The sequence below is a fragment of the Epinephelus fuscoguttatus genome, linkage group LG5 (assembly GCF_011397635.1).
Source record: "Epinephelus fuscoguttatus linkage group LG5, E.fuscoguttatus.final_Chr_v1".
In the NCBI taxonomy this organism is placed as follows: domain Eukaryota; kingdom Metazoa; phylum Chordata; class Actinopteri; order Perciformes; family Serranidae; genus Epinephelus; species Epinephelus fuscoguttatus.
In genome coordinates this window covers 45,857,343-45,876,357 of record NC_064756.1, presented here as the reverse complement: position 1 = coordinate 45,876,357, position 19,015 = coordinate 45,857,343, and the positions used below count along the sequence as shown (strand labels likewise).

At 41.8% G+C, this 19,015-nt stretch overlaps 1 protein-coding gene across 4 annotated transcripts in view; it reads left to right on the top strand.

Annotated features, from left to right (window-relative positions):
* nf1a (neurofibromin 1a) overlaps positions 1-19,015 on the top strand; it is a 282,655-nt gene that overhangs the window by 90,309 nt on the left and 173,331 nt on the right. For 3 of the 4 annotated variants that reach the window (XM_049576725.1, XM_049576727.1, XM_049576724.1), the window contains exons 10-14: positions 15,693-15,821; positions 15,938-16,012; positions 16,104-16,235; positions 18,444-18,581; positions 18,797-18,910. In XM_049576725.1, the coding sequence (XP_049432682.1) occupies positions 15,693-15,821; positions 15,938-16,012; positions 16,104-16,235; positions 18,444-18,581; positions 18,797-18,910 (588 nt within the window). The remainder of the gene's footprint in view (positions 1-15,692; positions 15,822-15,937; positions 16,013-16,103; positions 16,236-18,443; positions 18,582-18,796; positions 18,911-19,015) is intronic. The other variant, XM_049576726.1, reaches the window with a different exon arrangement.

Sequence of the window (19,015 nt, the reverse complement as noted above, 5' to 3'; positions counted from 1 at the left end):
TCTTTCAAACCATCTTTCCTCCCTGGAAAAGATGTACACATTGCTGTCCTCAAAGGAGTGTCCCTTCTCCTCTAGATGTAAGTGGAGAGCTGAGTCTTGACCCGAGGAGCTGGCTCTCCTGTGCTGTGTCATGTGTTTGTGGAGTGGTTGTTTTGCCTCCTCAATGTATAAATCTGTGCATTCCTGGCTGCACTGAACTGCATACGCTACATTACTCTGCTTATGTCTGGGTATTTTGTCCTTGGGGTGGACAAGTTTCTGTCTCAGTGTGTTGCTGGGTTTAAAGTGCACAGGGATGTGGTGTTTGTTGAAAATCTGATGTAGTAACTAACTGCTGCTGAACAGTGACGACTGTGGTCACTGTGGCAATTACATGTAACTGCATGTTGAGTTTTCTGTTAGTTCTCCAAATTGTCTCAAGTCAGTTGCTTTAATGACATCATGAGCACATGACTCGGCATTAGCCACCAGCTACTGGTCACACCAGACCAAGTTAGACTGTAGCAGCAAAACATCTGAGTGTATTGAACTGATCAAGAGTATGTTTTATTGCTTATAAATTCTACTGCTTTGAATTGGGTTGTATCACGTAATTTAGGCATTAAAATGTACAATTAGACACTTGCAGGAAATATCAGTAGTCAGCAGACTGAATCCAAACATATTAAAAATCTTTCACTGGTTGAACCAAGGCCTTAAGGTGTGGACACACCAAACCGACATCAAAGAACTAGCAGCGACAAAAGCCAACTGTTGCGTTGTACACGTCGCCTCACGTTGCCCTGTGTCAGTTGTGTTTGAACACACTACAAAGACTACATCCGACGGCCAAGTAGCACGTACGTTCTGCACCTGCGTGAGAGAGAGCGGAGTGAGAGAGTGGTACATCCTGTCAGCTGAGGGGTTTCCTATCTGTGCAGCCGAGCACCGCAGCAACTTCATAGACTATTACATCCAGACGGTCCCAGTGCTTCCTCCGCAGGCTCCACTTCACTCAGCTGCCCAATAAACCCGCTGCTTCTTCCCACTTTAGCCTGAATAACAAACCGGGGCTCGGTGCTGCGGTTGGAACCAAACGGAGAGCAGGAGCTAGCTGGGAAGCTAGCGGAGGCTAACTGGCTGTGTTTCCCTCCAATCATGCTGCGGCTAACGCTCCGCTAGCCTCACAGCTAGCCCCGGTTTATTATTCAGGTTAAAGTGGGAAGAAGCAGTGGGTCTGTCGGGCAGCTGAGTGAAGTGGAGCCTGAGGAGGAAACACCAGTTAGCCCCGGTTTCACCACAGGCAGATTCACTCCCTACAGGGGCAAGGAAATAAAACCTGAGCAGCCAACAATTATTGATCTATGTTTATGTGTTTGTGAGCAGCTGATCACTGTTAAATTTCCTTAGGGATCAATAAAGTTGCATCAGAGTGATCTCTCTCACCAACAAGCTCCACCGCCGATTCAACATGCTCAATCAGCTGAAAAGCCGCCGACGCCGAAGTTTTTTTTTTACAGCACTATCTGATAAACACTGTTGGATTTTGGCTCACTCTGTCACTCAATGTTGACTATGTGAGAGCCTGGTCCTGCGCGTTCTTTAATGAAGAGAATAGAGAAGATGTTCAGTCTCAATCAGTAGGTTTATTAAGCAGTAAAGGAATAAAGTTACAGAGCTCTGGGTCTGATCTTCACGTCCCTGACGAACAACAAAGGTGTGTCACTTCACGAAGTCTGACCTCCTGTCTCTCCCTGACCCAGTATATTTCAGCGTAACAGAGTGTCATTGTGCACGGGCATGGTTCAGTCTTCTCATTGGGTGCTTGCTGCCTGCTTCCTCATTCTTTTACACAGCTGCCTCGTGTTGATCTGACTCGTTGGGGCTGATTCTTCCTGTTTTGAGAAGACAAAAGCAACACTTCCCCACCCCCAATGTGCAGAATTATCTGAATACAACACATTCTGTTCTTTCTGCCATTCATGGTCATAATTATCTATTCTAGCTGCATGTGATTACGTGAGCTCATCTGTTACAGCACTATACTTCTCCTTCTGTACTTCTCCTCTCTGTAAAGCAAGCACATTTCAATCAGTTAAATCATCACAGTAGTTTTCCATTATATATGTCACACAGTTCATGTCTTAAATGCATAAGCAACACACCTATATTTCCATTAGCACCTAGTATAGTAATTGTTGCTGAGTGGCGTGCAATCAAGTAGAAAGAAATCAAAAGTTATTAAGTTGTGATCTGATAGAGGGGAATTCTGTGGAAAGACTAGTAAGTTTTCAATTTCAATTCCATACGTCAGGACTAGATCGAGGGTGTGGTTAAAACAGTGAGTGAGTTTATGTACACTCTGACTGAAGCCAGTGCAGTCTAATAATCTGATAAACGCGGTAGCGATGGAGTCATTATCAACGTCAACATGAATGTTAAAATCACCTACAATAATAACTTTATCTGATTTAAGAACTGAACTTGATAAAAACTCTGAGAATTCAAATAAAAATTCAGAATACGGGCCAGGAGCCCAGTACACTATAACAAATAGAAATGGCTGTGAGGTTTTGCAGGTCGGATGTAAAAGACAAAGGAATTATAATCTAGTTTAGGTTTAGGGCTGATTAATAGACTAGAGTTAAAAATGGCTGCAACTCCCCCTCCTCGACCGCTGCCTTGAATGTGGGTATTATTATGACTGGGAGGAGTGGATTTATTTAGACTGACATAATCATTGTGACACAGCCAGGTTTCAGTGAGGCTGAGTAAATCAATATGATTATCTGATATTAGTTTGTTGACTAACACTGCCTTAGATGATAGAGACCTGATATTTAACAGTCCACATTTAATTCTCCTGTAGTGTCTTTCTGTCACAGAAGAGGTTTTAATTTTTTTTTTTTTTTTTTTTTTTTTTAGGTTTTTATGCACAACTCCTCTTTGTTAACTTCATATTTAAATAATTTAGGTGGTTGGGGGACAGACACCGTTTGGAAACACTTTGGGTAGGTAACTGCATTAGAAGCTCAGAGAAGCGTTTAAGAATGTGACACTGATTCCTGGTCTCGTCAAAGTACAATGTTATTCTGAATCGGTCCTGTTTTACAGATCATCAGAGTTACCGAATGCTCAGTCCTGAAGGACCCACCAGACTCTCGTCACAGTATGATAAACCATCAGAGGACAAAATTACTGCTGGACAGGTGTCATGCTTCACTCAGGCGATGGTCTGAAGACTCTGCAGCCAGCAGCATGAGGAAAGTGTTTGTATCCACTCGAGCACAAAGGAGTGACCACTGTGACCTTGGTGCTACTTTACCAGCTGACACAACTTTACAATACAAATAACCCTTGACTCTAATAGAGTTTATTAACACCTGGACAGTTTACATCAAAGTTAAAGATGCTACTTTGTGTATTATATATACCGAATCTATATTTCAACTTCGACCATGAATAAAGTGCTTTATTTTTAAAGAGAGCTTTTGTCATTTTTAAATGTAGTATTAAGTGTCCCGTGGTATTGGAGAAATATAACATGTTCTTTCAGAAATGCTTAATATAATAACACTGTTTAACAGGTGGTACAAAAAACTTACTGGCGTCATAGATGTAGAAGGGTCTGTAAGCAACACAAAATTTTATTACTATGACAGGTGACAATATGATTCGCACTGTTTTCTCTACAGTATTTTAAATTTAACATTTCAAACATAAAATGCAGCTTTGACAAGCATTTCACAGCATAAATACAAAGTACAAAGACAAGATATGTAATGTTCAAACTTTATTGTTTTTTGTAAAACAGACACTCGTTCTGAATTTGATGTCTGAAACATGTTAGAAAAAGTTGGGACAAGGCAATGAAAGACTGGGAAAGTTGTGGAATGCTCAGACACCCCTTGGAACATTCCGCAGATAAATTGATAAATGGTGATAGGATCATTATTAGGTATTGAAGGGGCGTCCACAAAAGGCTCAGTTTTTTACCAGCAAGGTCACTTTGTGAAAAACTGTGCAGGCAAATAGTCCAACAGTTTGAGAACAATGTTTCCAAATGCACAGTTGCAAAGAATTTATGGATTTCACCATCTACAATTTCTAATATCAAAAGATTCCGAAAATGTGGAGAGAAATCATTGACGTTGTGTCCTCCGCACTAAAGAGGAAAAGGACCATTCAGATTGTTGGGATCTGTGAAGATATGGGGGTGTGTTAGTGCCCATGACATCATGGGTAACTTGCACTTTTGTGAAGGCACCATGGTTGCTAAAAGGTACAGTACAGGCCAAAAGTTTGGACACACCTTCTCATTCAATGCATTTTCTTTATTTTCATGACTATTTACATTGTAGATTCTCACTGAAGGCATCAAAACTATGAATGAACACATGTGGAGTTATGGACTTAACAAAAAAAGGTGAAATAACTGAAAACATGTTTTATATTCTAGTTTCTTCAAAATAGCCACCCTTTGCTCTGACTACTGCTTTGCACACTCTTGGCATTCTCTCGATGAGCTTCAAGAGGTAGTCACCTGAAATGGTTTCCACTTCACAGGTGTGCCTTATCAGGGTTAATTAGTGGAATTTCTTGCTTTATCAATGGGGTTGGGACCAACAGTTGTGTTGTGCAGAAGTCCGGTTAATACACAGCCGACAGCCCTATTGGACAACTTTTAAAATTCATATTATGGCAAGAACCAATCAGCTAACTAAAGAAAAACGAGTGGCCATCATTACTTTAAGAAATGAAGGTCAGTCAGTCCGGAAAATTGCAAAAACTTTAAATGTGTCCCCAAGTGGAGTCGCAAAAACCATCAAGCGCTACAACGAAACTGGCACACGTGAGGACCGACCCAGGAAAGGAAGACCAAGAGTCACCTCTGCTTCTGAGGATAAGTTCATCCGAGTCACCAGCCTCAGAAATCGCAAGTTAACAGCAGCTCAGATCAGAGACCAGATGAATGCCACACAGAGTTCTAGCAGCAGACCCATCTCTAGAACAACTGTTGAGAGGAGACTGCGCAAATCAGGCCTTCATGGTCAAATAGCTGCTGAAAGCACTGCTAAGGAGGCAACAAGCAGAAGAGATTTGTTTGGGCCAAGAAACACAAGGAATGGACATTAGACCAGTGGAAATCTGTGCTTTGGTCTGATGAGTCCAAATTTGAGATCTTTGGTTCCAACCGCCGTGTCTTTGTGAGACGCAGAAAAGGTGAACGGATGGATTCCACATGCCTGGTTCCCACTGTGAAGCATGGAGGAGGAGGTATGATGGTGTGGGGGTGTTTTGCTGGTGACACTGTTGGGGATTTATTCAAAATTGAAGGCACACTGAACCAGCATGGCTACCACAGCATCCTGCAGCGACATGCCATCCCATCCGGTTTGTGTTTAGTTGGACGATCATTTATTTTTCAACAGGACAGTGACCCCAAACACACCTCCAGGCTGTGTAAGGGCTATTTGACCAAGAAGGAGAGTGATGGAGTGCTGCGGCAGATGACTTGGCCTCCACAGTCACCGGACCTGAACCCAATCGAGATGGTTTGGGGTGAGCTGGACCGCAGAGTGAAGGCAAAGGGGCCAACAAGTGCTAAACACCTCTGGGAACTTCTTCAAGACTGTTGGAAAACCATTTCAGGTGACTACCTCTTGAAGCTCATCGAGAGAATGTCAAGAGTGTGCAAAGCAGTAATCAGAGCAAAGGGTGGCTATTTTGAAGAAACTAGAATATAAAACATGTTTTCAGTTATTTCACCTTTTTTTGTTAAGTACATAACTCCACATGTGTTCATTCATAGTTTTGATGCCTTCAGTGAGAATCTACAATGTAAATAGTCATGAAAATAAAGAAAACGCATTGAATGAGAAGGTGTGTCCAAACTTTTGGCCTGTACTGTACATACAGGTTTAAGAGCAACATATGATGTCATCCAGACGATGTTTATTTAAGGGACGACCCTGTTTATTCTCCCACTGAAAATATGTAGTGCATTATGAAGCACATAATATGACAACGAAGACCCCAGACTTTTGAGCAGCCAAAGTCATATGTCAAGAAAGAATGGGAAAGAATTTCACTTTCAAAACGTCCATAGTTAGTGTCCTCCGTTCCCAAACACTTAATGAGTATTGTTAAAAAAGAAGATGATGTCACACAGTGGTAAACATGCCCCTGTCCCAACTTTTTTACAATGTGTTGCAGGCATCAAATTCAGAATGAGTGTACACTTATGAAAAAAAATAAAAAATATCAAAGGTCATCAGTTTGAACATTAAATATCTTGTCTTTGTACTCTATTCAACTGAATATAGGTCAGAAAAGATTTGCAAATCTGCACTATGTTTTTATTTATGTTTCACACAGCATCCCAACTGTTCTGGAATCAGGGTTGTAAATAGCATGTCCAATGTGTAAGCCTACTAAAGGTTATGAAAAAGTAGCTAAAGACATTTTATCAGTGTAAGACGATTGAGTTTATTTTCAAAGTTAAAATACAAGGGGGAAACAGAAAGCCATGTGTCCATCCAAGTATTTTTGTGCGAACGATCTAATTAGAAAAGTTTGATGGAAGTGACAAAACTTAAATGGTATCTCTAAAAAGTTTCAGACTTGCTTGAGGTTTTTCCTTTTGTTGATAAAGAGTTAAGCGAGAAACAGGCGATGGAGGCACTTTTGTTGAATAAATATTGATTTAGCGAATATTACGTGACAGATCATCTGTTCAGTCCGATTACGTTGCCTTACAATTCTAAACTGGAATGCAGCAGCAAACACTGTTTGTAAACCATCTTAAGCATAAACTTTCTTGAGAACTGTCAAATGTACTCCTGCCTCTTTGTATACTGAAAGAGACTCGTTCTCAGTACCTCTCTGTCATCATCCCTCTTCATAAATAAGAAATACTGTCCAATATGAGCTGAAACAAAAGTACCTGCCCAATAGCAGTAAGTTGTAGACAGCCAGGCTCTTTTCTCCATGTTTTTTCCTGACACTGGAAGCTTGTGTGATAGACTACATTGACTCCTGCCCACTTTCATCATTATCCCACTTCACTGAAATCTCTCTGTCAACTCTGGAATACACTGTCAAACTTTCGAAATGGTCCTGTCCTTCAGACTGCATTCCAACTTGGTTCTTTAAAGCTGTATTTCAGATGGTTGGTCCTGATATTTTAGCCATTATTAACTGTTCCCTCTCCTCAGGTATTTTCCCTTCCTGTTTTAAGCAAGCCACTGTTTACCCCTTTTTAAAGAAGCCCTCTCTTGATCCCACTGTTTTAAGCAATTTTAGACCCATCTCCAAGCTACCATTTTAATCAAACATTTTAGAGAAAAATGTCGCCACACTATTGATTTCCTTTATGAACAATAATCAAATCTTTGATAAATTTCAGTCTGGCTTCTGCTCATTACACAGCACCGAGACTGCTTTGGTCATGGTCTCCAATGACTTATTGGGTTCCAAGGAAGGATTCTGCAGAGGCAAGGGAAGAGTCCTCCCTAGCATTCAGTGAACACACCTTGGAACAGGCTAACAAGTGTCCCCACGTGATCATCATTAACCCTCAGCAGACTGAAGAGGTTTCAGTTACTGTGATCATTTTGGCACTTTTCAATGTTGTTGGACAGTTTTAAACACATGTATCAGTATTGTCAGAATCACGTGACTTTTAGAGAGAATATATTTCTGGATATTTAATATATTTTATATTTAAGAGTAAGTGGGGTAATGAAGTAAAGACAACAGCTGAACAAGTTTGAAATTCACATTAACAGTATGAACACAGACTCTCACACAGAATCACTCTGTCTTTTCAAAGTGATCCATATTTTCTGTGTGTCGCCACACACAGGAGGGGAGGGGGGCACTTAGCGCTCCATCTCTGCTGTGAATGATTCATTTAAAACTTTTATGTTTTATCTAAATCACATTATTTAAAAAAAACTCATTATGCGGCAGTGGACACATTGGAAATAGGGCTGGGCGATTTTTTCACTACAAATCCGATTCATGATTTAAATTGATTTTCCCCCTCTACTTAAAATCAGTTTTCAGAAAAATATTTGCGGCCTGGTAGCATGTACCTGGGCTCTAAAACTTTCAGCATGTGGATAAACCCCGGCCTTTCCACGGTAAATATGGGCACCATATCTCTTGCAAGATACATCACGACTGCATCAGTGATCGCTTTAATATTTGCGGCCTGGTAGCATGTACCTGGACTCTAAAACTTTCAGCATGTGGATAAACCCCGGCCTTTCCACGGTAAATATGGGCACCATATCTCTTGCAAGATACATCACGACTGCATCAGTGATCGCTTTCCACCGGGCCCCTTTCTCATCATATGGCAGTGTTTCATGTCTGAAACAATATAACCGAGCCCGGCCCGAACCTACAGCACGGCACCGAACACACAGTCTATGGAGAGGAGCCTGTGTTGTGTTCAGGCGTTGTCACGTAAATAACAAATTCAAGCACTTGAATAAGGATATTTTCATAGGGAGCAACACCTCTCCCACTCGGCAGCATGCCTCTGTTTGAGGTGCTGCAGTAAATTGGTAGTACTGCGACCAAACCGAACTTGTTCCCTTTCTTGGGAACGAGTTCTTCCCCGCTCGCTGCCATGATGTTTGTGTATCAAGCGTGTATCATACGCTTGTATGATAAAAACTCAGTGGAAACATTAATCCAAATAGTGCACTGTGCAAAGCATCGTGGGGATTTTATATTGAATTCATTAATCTAAAAATAAGGCCTTAATTGGCATTAAAATGTCTTAAATCAATCTTTTAAAAGTCTTAGAAATGTTAACACGTGGTAAGTAGGATTTTATGATTGTAATTAGTCTAAACTATTACACTAAAAATAATAGTTAACATTTATTTTTTAAAAAATAATTTGCCAAATAGCAGAAACGTCACACAATCACGAGAGCGGAACCAACAGTGATGTGTTTGCGGCCCTGACTCTCAGAGCAGATGCACGTCGTTCATGTAGCAGTTGGACCACATGGGAAAGTGTAAATTTAATGAAAATTGGCTGTCCAACAAATATTTTTCTGGATGGCTGAAACCGGTACCAGGCAATTTATACGAGGCACGGTGTATTTTGTGCAAGATATGTTTCAAACTCGGCACGATGGTAATCAAGGCAGTGGAGTCCTACATGCACAGCGCGAAAAACAAGCCTCAGAATCAAGCTGTCAACAAACGCCAGGTATTTCCCAGTTCTGTTCTACTCTCGTCTCTACCGTGCCTCCACCCCCATCTCCAGTATCAACAACCAGGACAGCAGCACCAAATCTCCGGACAATAGGCTCGTTCGAGATGAACTGCGCCTCGCCTGGAAAGTAGACGAGAGCAGGCGGCCGCAGCGGGGGGCGGTGACAAAAAGCCGCAGTGAAGTCGGACAGTTTCCCGACAGTTTCCAGCAGCCTTCAGTCCGTAGGCTACAGGGAGTCACAGACACACTTACATCCTGTCTGGAATGATGTCAATTCATTAAGAAAGTGAGCAGACCCATATATCAGTTTGTTTTTAGTCTCCAGTTGTTTTTGTTTTGATAGATTAATTTAGTAAAATGCTTTACAGGTGATCTGTAGTTTATGTTCATGGTTTATCCTCCATTTGACATGAACTCTCCTGTAAATCAGCATCATATCAGTTTGACCTGACACAGGCTAAAAAAACAGTGCTTGACTATAAGGTTAATATTTTCAGAGGAAAAAAAATACAAGACAACAGCTTTCATTAAGGCTCAGATACAGTCAGGGCTTCACATCTGTACAGATGTCATTTTAAGAATCCTCACATCCCACTGACCACAAGTCTCTGTGTTGCTCAATACTTCAATAATTAAAAAGTCCAGTGTTAATATACAGTAGACTCTGTATAGTTTATGATGAATGTATTTAGTCTCTGACAACTAAACTTCGCACTCTTGCGGTGCGAGGACCCTATTGAAATGCAAGGATTTATTAGGGGTCCAAGCCTGCGGGGCCTGGGGAACATGTATGCAAGCAGACGCATTTCCCACGACCAGCGGTGTTGGGAACCCAATTGTTTTTGTTCAGATTTTTATTATTAGGGCCTAAGCGATGACTGCAAGTCGTCCGGAGAACCCTATTGTAATTGCACTGTTTATTATTAGGGCCCAAACGACGACGAAGTCGTCCGAGGACCCTATTGAAATCGCGTTGTTTATTAGGGCCCAAGCGACGACGAAGTCGTCCGCGGAGGACCCTATTGAAATTGCGCTGTTTATTATTATTATTATCATTATTATTATTATTAGGGCCCGAGCACCTAGCGGTGCGAGGACCCTATTGAAATGCAAGGATTTTTTATTAGGGCCCGAGCAGGTCTCGACCGGCAAGGTCCCTATTGTTTTTTCGAATGATTATTATTTGGGCCCGAGCACCTAGCAGTGCGAGGACCCTATTGAAATGCAAGGATTCGAGCGACGACGAAGCTGTCCAAGGACCTCACTGAAATCGTGCTGTTTATTATAAGGGCCTGAGCGACGACGAAGTTGTCCGCGGAGGACCCTATTGAAATCGCGCTGTTTATTAGGGCCCGAGCAACGACGAAGTCGTCCGTGAGGACCCTATTGTAATTGCGCTGTTTATTATTATTATTATTAGGGCAGGAGACCTGCGAGGTCCCTATTGTTTTTCTCCTGATTATTTATCAGTTTAGGGCCCGAGCAGGTCACAGACCTGCGAGGTCCCTATTGTTTTTTGAATGATCATTAGGGCCCGAGTGACGACGAAGTCGTCCGTAGGACTCTATTGTAATCGCGCTGTTTATTATTAGGGCCCGACCACCTAGCGGTGCGAGGACCCTATTGAAATGCAAGGATTTTTAGGGCCCGAGCACTGACTGAAGGCCGGGCGAAGGCCCTTTTGAAACTGAAGGAATTATTAGGGCCCGAGCACTGACCAAAAGCCGGGCGAAGGCCCTCTTGAAACTGAAGGAATTATTATTATTATTAGGGCCTGAGCACCGACCGAAGGCTGGGCGAAGGCCCTCTTGAAACTGAAGGAATTATTATTAGGGCCCGAGCACCGACCGAAGGCCGGGCGAAGGCCCTCTTGAAACTGAAGGAATTATTATTATTATTATTATTGTTATTATTATTAGAGCCCGAGCACCTCGCGGTGCGAGGACCCTATTGAAATGCAAGGATTTTTTATTATTCTTCTTCTTCCTCCAAATGAATTGCCTTTTTGGGAGGCTTAACACACCCGAAAACTCATGAAACTTTGCAGATATATCAGAACTGGTGAAAAAAGGGTCTCGTTCGCGGGTTCCAAAAAATGGCTCAGTAGCGCCCCCTACAAAAGTTTGAGGAAACAGCCCCTGAAGCTAGTTTAACCTACATGTATGAAACTTGGCAGGCTTATGTAACGCCCAGAGACGTACAAAAAAGCCTCTTGGAGGCATGCTCTAAACCCAACAGGAAGTCAGCCATTTTGAATTTACTATGCAATTTTGGTGCATTTTTGGCCATTTCCAGGGGTCATAAATGAACGAACTGGTCCTAGAGATTTCATCTGATCGACTTCAAACCTTGGTGTGTCCCACCCCAAGACCTTGAAGATGAAAAGTTATCAAAAGCTTGAGTTTTCGTCAATGCGTGTGACTGTGGGATAGCGTCAAAGTTAGGGGTCTCGCCACTAAACAGGAAGTAGTTTATAACTCCAGCATACATGGTCCAATCTTGCCCAAACTTCACAGGATTGATGACAGTCCCATCCTGAACGCATCTACATGTCAATAATTAGAGATAAATATAGTGCCCCCAACTGGCAACAGGAAATGTCATGTTTTAGACTTTAATATACATCTCCTACACAATTGGCCAGATCCATCTCAAACTGGCCTGGTGGCGAACTTTGATGTTTCGCCGTGTTAATAAACGTTGCTGTAACTTGACTCCACGTGGGAATATCTTGCCAAAACTTCACACATATGATGACAGTCCAGCCCTGAACACATCTACAGAGGAATTTTGAATCACCGCCATAGCGCCACCTTTTGGCAACAGAAAGCTACTTTATACATTCTTTGATGTCCCGCTTCTAGCAGGTTAAACAGACCCACCTCAAAGTTGCTGGTCTAAGTCCTGAGACCTTGATGATGCTTAAAAATGAAGCTTTTTAGTTTTCATCAAACGCTGTCACCATGGCGCCGCCTTGTTCGCCATCAAACACGATGTTGTTTTGAAGGGACAAGGGATGCTTGAAAACTCACCAAACGTGGCATACACATCACAGGTCACAAGTCCTGTTGTCTGATGTGATTTTTGTGCTTTGATGCACCAAGACGGCTCAACAGCGCCCCCTAGAATATTTCAATTAAGCAGCCCCCAAAGCTGCTTTGACCTGCATGTATGAAACTTGGTAGGCACCTGTAACACTCTATTACGTACAAAAAAGTCTCTTGGAGCCATGCTCCAAACCCAACAGGAAGTCCGCCATTTTGAATTTACTTGTGCCACTTTTGTGCGTTTTTGCCCATTTCCAGGGCTTGTAAATTAATGAACTTGTCCTACAGATTTAATCAGATTGGCTCCAAACTTGGTATATGAAAGCGTGACAAGGTTGTGACCAAAAGTTATCACAGGATTTGCCCAATGTTGAATGGCGCGCCCGCTGCCGAGCCTTGAATCTTGAGGTCTCGCCATGAAAAACGAAATTGCTGTAGCTCTGGCATAAATGGTCCAATCTCCACCAAACTTCACGTGATTCATATTAGTCCCGCCCTGAACACATTTTCATTACCATATTGCCTGCTATGATTATCAGGCATTACCATATTGCCTGATAATCATAGCGCCACCTAGTGTCAAAGGAAGTACTTCTTATCGGACACTTATCTTTGGATTCACCTGAAATTTCAATGCTGTGGTCTATATTTGATGTTCACAAACATGACATATCATTAGTGTCTACGTGTGCTGCAGAGGGTTTAATTTTGATGTCTCACCGTGAAACAGGAAATTGCTATAAATTTGGAGGAAATGGTCCGTTGTCCACCAAACTTGACATGATTCATATTTGTCCCACCCTGAACACATTTATATGACAATATTCCATGATAGTCATAGCGCCAGCAAGTGGTGAAAGGAAGTACTTCTTTCCAGACACTTATGTTTTGATTAACCTGAAATTTCAGTGCTGTGGTGTGTATTTGATGTACACGAACATGACATATCATTAGTGTCTATGCGTGCTGCAGAGGGTTTAATTTTGATGTCTCGCCATGAAACAGGAAATTGCTATAAATTTGGAGTAAATGGTCCGTTGTCCACCAAACTTCAGATGATTCACATTCGCCCTGCCCTGAAAACACTGATATGACCATATTTCCTGATACTCATAGTGCTGCCTAGTGGTGACAAACACGTATCTTCTGATTTATCTGAAAGTTAAATGCTGTGTATATTTGATGTATAAAAACATGATGTATAATTGGTGCGCTCTCCAAGTCTCTCTAGTGGAAAGAGGTAGTGTTACAAAATGTAAAATATGTGATTACAGCACTGTATCAAGGATATGCCAAGTCGCTCCTGCATGGGGTGTCAAACTTTGACAGAAATGAACTGATGCGTCAGAAGGTGTCCTGCAAGCCCCCCGGGTTGCGTGAACGTGCGAGGGCCCGTTCATCACTGCTTGCAGCTTTAGTTGTAACTGTTTTGAAATTAATTGATGTTTTTTTGTTTTATGTATTAATTGTCTTTATTGTTAAGCACTTTGTAACTCCGTTTTGAAAGGTGCTATACAAATAAAGTTATTATTATTATTAGTGTTATTGTTATTATTATTATTAGTATTGTTATCATTGTGCTCGGGTGGACAGTTTATTTGCCTTAACGCAGCTGATGAAAACCTAATTATCATTTTATATGTTGTGGCATTCATAACATTGGTTAAAAATGCCCTTGATTGTGGAATCTAAGGATCCTGCAAAATGATTGCACTCAGCTCAAATAAATGCTGTCATGTCAGAACTGCAATAGGCCTGTCTCTGTCATGGCTTTATTTGTCCCCATCACGATCCATAACTGGGAGCAGAAACACAGCATGTCAGAGCTGTACTTTGACCAGCACTGGATTTTCAAGGCCAATCAGGTATTGATATTTGAGAGTTTATAAATTAAAAAAAAAAAACAAAAAACATATCAACAGTAATTTCTTCACCTAAGCACACAACATCAGCAAGTTCTTTTTATAAGGATCCCTTAGATGACTTTTTTAAAGTATTGTGACTACAGAAATACTGAAAAGGACATTTTACAGCTTTGAAATCAACTTGTTGGAGCTCTATGTATATGTAAGAAATTCTTAAGCAAATAGTCGTAAAATCATCCTAATGTGTGTCAGAGACTAAGGAATAATGTTCATGTAACATACTGATCTCACCGACAACAATAGTATGGCCAGAATATTCGCATTTAAAAAAATATTTTATGGTCCGCAAATCATGTTTATGTTTTGAAATTGTGTTTTGGCCTGTTGCGCCACCCACCGCCGTCTACCAGTCACACAGTCAGTAGAGTCTCAGAATCACTTACAAGTAGGACTGAGCTACAGCAGCACGGCAAGCAGCATTAGCAGTGTCCCAGTACATAGCATTAGCAGTTGGTGCCTCTGCTGTATCCCGGCAGCAGCGTTAGCAGCAGAGAAACTGGACTTGCTTGAACGGTCCGCTGGAAAACCGAAGATGAAGGACGCGGCGACGCAGCCCTGCCACAGTAGCTGCACGTGGGCAAACAAATCAGTCTCCAGCGTGCCGCTGTCCAGCAACCTCGAATCTGTAGGGGAGGGGGGGGGCGGACACGACTCACGGCAGTATTTTGAATTTGAGTGCAGTAACCGTTTTGGCCACATTCTTACATACAGCACCTTTAAAATATGTTTATTACCGAATTAGCGGAATTTTATTAGCGGCTTTTCTTCAATTAAGACAAGTGTAATAATATGGCAGGAAGACTAAGAGCAGAAACAGCCACAGTGAGATGAGAAGAGCTGCAGACAACAGGCTCTTAGTTTACCTCTGCAAACAGCTCACCTCCAACAGGTAAACTTCTTTTACCTGCCCTGCTGTGGAAAAACACATGCTCCAAAAATAACGGGACTTTAGTCGTGGATCAGCTTGCAACTGAACATGTAGCCCACTTAGTAGAAAATATCGGGATATGAATTTTTGTCCATATCGCCCAGCCTTCGTGCTGATTTTAATATATCTGCTTTGAGATAATATTTTCTTTTGTACTTTTATTGATGCATATATTTTTTCAGTCTGTAGAAAATCCGAAGCCGTGCTCTGTGACCTTTGGGAGGTCTTGCTTAAAAGAAAAGAAACATAAGGTGTCATCCCCCCCTCTCCATCATAGCTCATACTGCTACATGATGCTGGATGGACTCTGAGTAGTGTTCTAAGCTTAGGCTGAGAAGACTTGACTTAAAGCATGAGCTTGATTGCTTTTCTTGCCACTTTACATCACTTTATCTGATAAATTACCAGTTATTTGTAATAGTTGTATTTGGCACCAGTACTTGAGGTGAATATATAAATAACTACCACTTATTCCTCTCTATTAGTGTATTGTGACTAGTCTGGAGTATATCTCACTAGAAAGTTTGCTTTTGAATAACCTGAAGTGACCTGTGTCCCTCCCTGTCCCACCAGGCTCTGCTCTTCAACCCAGCTAAGCCCTTCTGGAGGGGGACGGGCAGCCAGAATACTGATGTGGAGCTCATGATGGACTGCTTCGTCTCCTGTTTCCGCATCAATCCTCACAACAACCAGCACTTTAAGGTGGACTTAAAAAAAGTGATAATAATTAGTTGTTGAAACATTTTCCTTACCTTAGCAGGTACGTAGTATCAGTTACGCTAGCTAATTCTCATGAGTGTTTCCTCTTTGTCTTGAAGGTCTGTTTGGCCTCTTCCTCCCCCTCCACCTTTCACTTTGTCCTGGTAAACTCGTTGCACAGAATTATCACCAATGTAAGTCAGCAGAGCTTCTTCACATATTAGCCCTAACAGAACAGTTTGATGTGTGACTTCATTTGTCTCACCCTGTGTTGTCTACTTTCAGTCTCATCTGGACTGGTGGCCTAAGATTGATGCAGTGTACTGCTACTCTGGAGAGCTCCGCTTCATGTTCTCAGACACCCTCAATCGGGTGATCCAAGGCGTCGGCACCCACGCTCCACTACGCATGACACCGGTTAGAGGACAGTAACATCTCACATCACTTTACTGTGTTGTATGGATCAAAAATGAATTCTGGATTTACTCAAAATTGGGTAAACCCGATTCGGGTTTACTACGACTTGGGTCTTATTTTTATTGTTCTGTCCACCATTTCTATCAGTTACGATAACATTGAACTTACCAAAGTATTGTTGTGAACAGGGAACCCAGTGAAACCTCCCGTGAAGTCCAACAGCAAGCACGAGCAGCCGGGTTGGAAACAAAGGAAAAGTTTATTTAGATCAGGAGTGTCCAAACTTTTTTTTGAATGGGGGCCACATTAGGTAATGTGAAAACCTAGGGGCGTCTTAATGACCCATATGATGCTTCTCATATCATATGGGTCATAAAAAAAAAAAAAAAAAAAAAATCCAATGAGACAGACACAACTGTTTCATCTTTCCGTGCAAAGTATTCAAAAGTATTAATTTCACAGCTCCTGAAGGTGGCTGCCCTCGCAGTCGACTTAACGCTTTTTTGCCGTGGCCATGTTTGCTACCTAGCAGGAAATGTCTGCTGCAAGGCAACGGTTTGTTGTTCACTGTTAGTTTATGAAATTTCATTAGGTCCGCCCATGCAGTTCCTACTTGGTGCATGTCTACAAACTGTGTGATAGTCCTGCCATTGTGAGGTGAACAGAAAAAATGTAAAATGATCTTGCTTGATTAACCAAGTGGACCACATGTAGTTTATTTTGAAAGATAAGTTGTGGGCTGTTTAAATTTGTTCCTGCAGCCCACAGTTGGCCCCTGGGCTGGACTGTGAACATGCCTGATTTAGATCATCTTTAACACTTTATTTAGAGGTCAAACTGAAAGCGAACACACCTAAAATTTCACTAGTAATACCTCATTGTGCACTCAAACTGCACAAAACTACCTTGAGAAAAGTAGTTCAAAGTTGAGCCAAGAGGTTGGTGTGTAAAGAGATGAGAGAGATGTTCATAATTAAAAGAAATGTGTTTGAGTGACACATAGCCGACAGCTCGCTTCAGCTGGATGGCTGACTATAACTGATGGTAACTAAAAATGGTGAAAGACTGAACTTTATACTAACATTGATGAATAAACTGCAATCATTATTGTATTGTATTCATTCATTGATGGGTCACACCTGGGTGATGGGCGATAAGTCATCAATGTATCAGCTCAGTGCATCCCTAGTTCCCAGTTATGTAATGAGGAGACAAATGATGACTGAACTTGCAAAAATGAGATCCATGTTGTTGTAGATTGGCTTTGTTCTTTAATTACTTCAGTCGTTTATAAATACGTATAATACCCAAATGACTCCAATCCTAAGCTTTGTGAAAAGCATGCAGTTCTGAAAATGATGTGGTTGTTTCTACTGAAAGGACAAGGCTACTATTCTGTGTTTTTGTTGCAGAATTTCCCATGTGCAAACCCAAACCAACAATGCATTAGTGAGTCTCTAAAGACTTTCTGACTTTCCTGCCCTGCCTTTGGCTCTCAGCTAAGAGCCCAGTGGTTACTATTGAAAACGCGAATCTTTAAAAGAAGCCCACAAATATATAGTTTCATTTTTAAAAAGGCTTAGGAATTTTTACGAACACAGCTGGTCACTGGATTTTTTTTTTATCAAATGTTACTCTAACAGGAGGAAATAGTGCATCTGTTGGCAGCTATTTTCAGCTGAGGATGGATCCATATTTGGTGTTGTGAGTATTTTGGGCAGCAGGACAGTGTATATGGAATTGAGACTAGTATGTAGAATAAACCAGTGCCATACACCAGAGCATTCATAGCCTGATTCGCAATGTCCGTCCCTAGATGCACCTTTGGCACTTAAGGAACATGGCTCACTGATGTGTTTAATAGTTTCCTTGGCCCAGATGAAGAAAGATCTAACTGGGTTTGATACACATGCTGTACTACACTTGTTTGTAGATACACTGAGTGTTGGTTTGATTCTGCACATGTAGAATATAGAGTATATCGGTGTCCCATTTTCTTCAGTTAGCACCTCAATCAGATGACCCGAGACAGGGAACACATTTGACCATGGTTGGATTCTCCTCAGAGGTTCATTTGGCTGCATTCATTCAGAGTGTAAAAACACCACATTGAACCAGCTCTAAAGTCCACACCTGCCCAGCACATTCTCTGGATGTTCCAATAAAAGCCATGTGCCAAACCTCACCAGAGTCTGCTGCCCTCCACAGAGTCTGACATTCAAAGGGAAGATGACCACCAGCCTTAAGTTCAAAGAGAAAGCCACAGAACTGGACACTCGAAGCTATAAGTGCCTCCTTCTTGCTCTGGTCAAACTCATCCACGCTGACCCCAAACTCATGTTGCATGTGAGTCCGCCACAACATCCATGTCACAATGACTCAACAGCTTATAAACACCTTCGCTACATCTACTAGTTTTCTTGCACACAGGGGTTTTGACACAGCCATACGCTTTAGATGTTTGCATCTTTATTCTTTCGCATCAATCTTAATTCATTTCAAATGTATGGAACTGGAATGACAAACAACTTTCTGAACTTGAACTTGTTTTTGTTTGTTAGAACCCAGTGAAGCAAGCTCCAGAGATGCAGAGCAGCACAGCAGAGCTCATCACCGGCCTGGTACAGCTAGTGCCTCTAACTAACACCACCCAGCTCTCACAAGAAGCTATGGAGGTCAGATACCAAACCCACTCCTTCACTAAATGCACTACTAAAGGCCCAGACACACCAAACCGACGTCGGAGAATTGTGGCGACAAGAGTCTCCTTCTACGTCACC